General features: G+C 47.1%; 1 protein-coding gene across 1 annotated transcript; it reads right to left on the bottom strand.

Moving 5' to 3' along the window:
* Positions 1-320: 320 nt before the first annotated feature.
* On the bottom strand, positions 321-5,205 carry LOC149329549 (uncharacterized). Its single transcript, XM_089562295.1, has 2 exons — positions 4,900-5,205; positions 321-1,468 (listed from the first exon to the last, which is right to left on the bottom strand). Exons 1-2 carry the CDS (start codon positions 5,185-5,187, stop codon positions 359-361), a joined length of 1,398 nt encoding a protein of 465 aa, XP_089418421.1. The 5' UTR covers positions 5,188-5,205; the 3' UTR covers positions 321-358.
* Between the last annotated feature and the right edge of the window lie 778 nt (positions 5,206-5,983).

The raw sequence follows: 5,983 nt of genomic DNA on the forward strand, positions 1-5,983 counted from the left end.
ACCCCCACACGCTCTAAGGGTGTCTGGGAGCTTCCCACTAAAAGTGCGCGAAGTCTGGGTGACACTGGATATGAGCAGATGTGAAAGCTTTCATTTCCAAACATTTGCGAGTGTGGCAACGGAAATTGTAAGATGTTAAAAGTAGTGTTTGGTAGGGCAAAACAGCTAATGCCGTCGAATCCAAACCTTTGTAAATCACAATTAAACTTCGAATTTATTTCGAACAAAAACGGTTAAACATTGCCTCTCCCACGAGGTTTCCTTCAAATTTCAATTCTCAAGAAATTCTCACGAAGAAAAATTATTACTACCATGCACACGCGCCACTTCCTTGTCCCTGTGCCGGTAGAAGACAAACTCAAGGCAGGAGCTCCCACTTGACTCGAAGCTTGTCGTCCTCAACAAAGCCGTCATTCTGGAGATCCGCCAGGACAAACGACGTCTTGAGGAGGTAAACACCAACATTGCTTGAAGTTTCGGGCTTTTGGTAGTCCTTCCGATAACGCCATGTTTTAACCTCGACCTCAAGTTCGGCGCCTCCCTGCGGGTGCACGACGCTCAGCTTGATCCTTTGCTCAAATGGCCACAGAACAAAGTCGTCCAGGTCGCCTTTGTGCAGCTGTAATAAAATATGCACAGTAACCGAGTCGCCTGTTTTGTTGAAATCTAGGCCTGGTGATATGCAGTAACCACGCAGGTACACCCTGTCGTTGTAATAGCAAGCAGCGCCTTCCTTCAGCGCTTTCTCTTCGAGGGATTTCACACCCTGTACAAAGAACTCGCACCGCGTTGCTTGTAGCTGAGCCAGTGTGTGCACTTTTGTGATGCGCTCCAACGTCTTCTGACCATTCTCCCTCCCTTCTGTTGTGGCTTGCTCCAGGGCATCTGTGATTTGGGAAATGCTTCGTCCAGTTTCCGTTGTCACATTTCCCAACTGATCTTTAAGAACTTTTTCCAATCTGTCCATCCCTGCAGAAAGATTGTTTACGGCCTCGCTGCGTGTGGTCAAACATTCTTTGATTCCCGCGTTTAAAGCTAAGATTTCACGCAAGGTTTCCTTCACGCTCTCAGGCACTGCAGCTGCCTGATCTTGCCTTAAAGCTTCTTTGATTGTGTTGATATCGTGAGACACTTCATTCAACCTGTCACCGTGTGTGCTCTTATCAGCAGTGATTCTGTCGAGATAGCCCTTGATTTCATCCACCTGCTTTTGAAATGCTTGGCTGAAAGTAGCAAAAGACGCATTTCCATCCTTGAAGACGCAGTTGCTTTGGGCTTCCAACGACGCGTTGGTCATCGAGCCGCAAGTTCCCGATCTGAGGTGGGCGCACACTTCGCTGCAGAGGACGCTCACCGAACACTTCGGGCAGCGAGTAGAATGGTGCACACATTCCCGCTGGAAATGGTGGGCAATCATGGAAGCAGTTGTCACATGCTGGCAACCTTGTTCTGCATTCCAGCACTTGACCTGCAAGGCGAACAAGAGTATATCTATTGAAATCCCTATTGCCTCTCCAACAATATATATATTTTTTTTTAATTTTTGTTTTTAAGTTAATTCCTGCGGTGAATTCACGTCGCCACTTGGTTAAGCACACGGACAGTAGGATGCTATTCAGGTTTGTTCTTCAAAATGTACAACTTTATACCTGCAACACATGAAGTGCAAAGACACTGTTCTATTTTCACTTCTGCACTAACCTCACTCTGACTCATAGTAGTGTAATACGTGAACTAAATTACCGTGTTATATCTATACCTTCCTGTACCCGCTGTCACGATTTTAGTTCTCCCCATGCGCCCTCATTTTGGATCGTCTGCCTACGGATAGACGTAGATTGCAGTAAGCAGCAGCAGAGAACGACACTAAACAGCACCTATGTTTATTTGTGCGCATGCCGCATTATGGCCGCGTTCAGACAACGTAGGATCATAGGATATCGTGCTCTCCAGTTAATCTGGGTAGCAAATGCTGGATTCGTGGTAGACGGAGAGAACATAGTAAAGCAGCTGGGCATTTTGAAACTGCAGTCAGAGAAACGCAACGTCGAAATTCCTAACGCATGAAGGAATGACTGATTGTAGTTAATTCTCTATAAACATGCCACCGTACTGGATCACCAGACGTCAGTTTATGATAAATAGTAAACCATGAAAAACAAGGGTTTTTACGCTAGTGCTCCGAAAAATAAACTTTGACATTCGCTACGCATGCTAAATGCACTACGTGTTAGGCACGGAATACGATACATGAAAAAGGAAAAGAAATGATTTTCGTACTTTGAAGCAATAAAGAATGTTAACTATTTGAGAAACCCGGCGTCAGATACGAGTTTTGAATCTTATGCAAAAATATCGCGGCTAGTTGTGTTCAGCTCATCTGCCTTCGCTTAGGACCAAAAGAAATACCACTGTTGGGGAAATTGTTCAGCTGCAATGGCAGTTGCTGTTCAAAGACAAGCGTTCAATGACCGAAACCGTGCTTGCGACAGCAGCGGCGACACGCTTAACCAGTCGCTTTGATTTCTTGCCAAAAAGGCACACTCTACTGCACACAGTACCGTATTGCGGTGGCACACGACCGCAAAAAGATGAAAAAAACTGAAGCCTCTCCTCGTCGCGAAAAAGCAGAAATAGAGGTTTTCCTTTGAGTCATGAGAGCACCTGACTGACAGAGCTTGTTGTCCACGGTCTATTTTACCTCATCTAGCATTAAAATTGTTCAGATTAGCGAGCTGTGACTGTCAATTAAGGTATCGCATAACACTACGCACAAGCAACATAATCAATCGGCCCAACGTTGGAAATGGATGGTTTAATTTTGGTCCGTTATAGGAGAAACCCTTGCCAATAGTATTCGGCCTTTTAGCTGCGCTGCTTCGGTGCCTCTGGAACCTCCGCGGATAAGAATGTTTATTAACAATAGCTTTTTTTCTCTTTTGGAACAATACAAAACACCATGACATACGATAAAACACTACGCATGACGATCACCTTTAACTGCTAAATATATTTTTTTCGCACAGTCTTCATTACTCATACATCCAGAGAGCCGGACAGAGTGCGAGAGTATTAAGAGGGAACTCGGCCCATATTTAAGAGTGCCTTCATCAATGCACAAATACGTGTCCTTTTCTTAAAAGCTTCGAGACATCTGAGTCGTCTGTGCGGCTCCATAGTACGGCTTCTTTAGTGTATCCTGCTTATCCAGCATTCAAAATATCCGGGAAATAAGAGCATCACTCATGCGCACATTTCCATAGGACCATGCAAGGTCAGAGAGCCATTGTCAACGGTATCGGCCACTGTCGAACAGTCAGTTAATCAGCGTCTTATCAGCTGCTGCTTTAGGCAGCCTCATCTTCACAGATCTTCCCACATGCACCCATAACCCCCGCCACTACTACTGTCGGCGTCATCGGACAGTGAAAGCATACAAGACTCCGAATGATTATCATCATCATCAGCCTAACAGCGCCCACTGCAGGGCAAAGACCTCTCCCATGCCTCTCCAATTAACCCCTGTCCTTTGCAAGCTGCGGCCGCTGCATCAACGTAAACTTCTCTTATTAACCACCATTAATTTAGAAGTCATCAACCCTCAAACGCGGGTCAATGACATCCTAGTCGAAATCAAGAGGAAAGAATGGGCTTAGGCAAGGCATGTAATGCAAAGGCAAGATACCTGCTGGTCCTTAAAGATAACGGAGTGGATTCCAACAGAAAGCAAGCGTAGCAGGGGGCGGCAGAAAGTCAGGTTGGCGGATGAGATTAAGAATGCTTATCACCGCTGGCTTATTGCGTGATGTGGCAAGATTTCTTTTCTTCGAAACATGCTTTCCTCACAAACAACAAAGACCATAAAAAAAGACCAACGCACTGAACGAGAAACAGAGCTTGCAGGAATAATAAAAAGTAGGCAAAGTTGGCAAACAGAGCAAAAAATTCGATTGTTTCGCGTGGAAGTGAAAACAAAGGATTAACTTGGCGCATAACTATCACTAATTAAAGACCACGACGACTTTCTTCCTGGCGAAGATTTCCAGACGCTTTCTTGCTTCCGGTTGTATTAAGGTTACGACATACTTAAATCATTCCGAGGTATACGCGTTTGAATGATCCCGCAAACCATCCTGTCGTAAACTGGTTTCTATTCATTGCACGGTTATTTAATGACGTTGGCATCGTTAATTAAGGCTGGTACTCAGGCAATTCAAAGCGCAGTACACGGCCGAAGAAAATAACGCAGGAAGCAACGGGCTGCAATGGTATACCGCAATATAGCGTTGTAATACAACCGAGTGCAACTTTTTGTTAAGCAGTCAGAGCGAGTGGTTCCGTCTGTCCACTTCTTGTTCCGCGTGTTGCATTTTGATTTGTTTTGTAGAAGGATTTTTTCCGGAACAAATGAAGGTTATCGACAGCTCCAGACAAAAAGTGGCTGTGGCGCAACTCACCTCAGCCAGCATAAACTGAGCGAGAGTTCCTAAGCATGGTTATACACTGTCCAGCTTTGGTTCACCTGTATTTTTTCAGGACTTCAGCGAGCGCAAACCACGTGCCACAAGTGCCACAAGTCCAGAGCGGCGGTCGGGGCAGCGGTGGACTTGACCGCCAAGCTCAAGAGCGAGTCAGGTGACTCTCACGTGCGGCCACAGGCGAGAATGAGCGGCAGAGCAGCGGCCTGCGCCGCGGTGGACGTGACTGCCAAGCGCGCAGCTATGGCGACGATGAAGAAGAAGATCGCGGCCCCGGCCGCTCGCGATTGTCGACTTGCGGCGCTCCTCCCATTAGAGGTCAAATCAAAGACCCAGTTGAGCTTCAGGCTAAGGGGGAAAGGAGTATAGTTTTTAGCTTTAAAAGAAAAGGAGGAGGGGAGGCGGAAGTTGAGTGACTAACCTCTCGCCTCAGCAGCTGATCAAGAGGAAAGTCCCTCCACTCGACGTCGTCTTCGTCGTGCCACTCGTGGCCGTCCAGCGGACAGACGTGCATGTCTTCCTGGGCGCATTGCTCGTAGCACGAGTCGCACAGCACGTGCATGCAGGACAGCAACGCGGTCCTCTTGCGCACCAGCCCGCAGGCACTGCACACCCTGTTCGTCGGAATGGTCTTCACGAAATTCAGAGGTATCCAGTCGAGGTCCGGGCTGAAGCCGACCAGGGTATATTGGGTAGCGGCAGGAGGCATCACTCTTCGCGTGCGCTCGCTGCCCCGCCGACTGAAAAACTGCATTTTCCCGCCCTCTCCGTGCGGGCTCTTATCTATTTCGTTTGGTCGTCAGGGCGACTATCAGAGCGGCATGCATCCACTACCTCTCGGGAAAAGTATTACCTGCTGCTCCCGTTTGGCGGTCGTTATCTTTTCGGCTGCATTTACAAACTCTCCAATACGTAGCTTTAACTCAGGCGGCTTTCTTTCTGAAGGGATCAAGCGAATAATACATTTCTGTTCCCTGCCTAATGGCAGAAATGAAATTTTGCTACACATTACAAAATGAGAATACTCTATGTGAATTGCTGCAGGCGCTGAGTGGCCATGGCGTTGTAACACTCAATAGTAATATTTCACGGTTACAACTTTGCCGCCGAGGTGCGCGCGTTCGAGATTAGCGGTTTGCATCCCGTCCGTGCCCGAGTTTCGACGCCAGCGAAAGCTCAAACTTTCCTTGCAAAACTACCCCGGTTTGCGTTGAAAAACTAGTGTTAGGAACAGTTTCTTATAGTGCCCTTCACCAACGAACGACTCAGAAACCGACAGCCTTGGTTTAGGAGTAACACTTGTCAGGCGGCTAGTTGGTGCGTATTTCCAGAAAAGGGTTGTAGCGCCTTTTCCATCTCACTTAGTGTGTGTTTCTTTTCGGCGCTACGACGCTTTTCTTGGCTTAGGACCTAGCGCCTGATAAATCCTCTTGGATTTATTTCCTTTTTCTTTAACCAAGACGTTTCTGAGAAAGCTGTGCAGCTTTATTTTGTTGCCGTATGGC

Source organism: Amblyomma mixtum, chromosome 9 (genome assembly GCF_055824585.1).
Source record: "Amblyomma mixtum isolate Tamu chromosome 9, ASM5582458v1, whole genome shotgun sequence".
NCBI lineage: Eukaryota > Metazoa > Arthropoda > Arachnida > Ixodida > Ixodidae > Amblyomma > Amblyomma mixtum.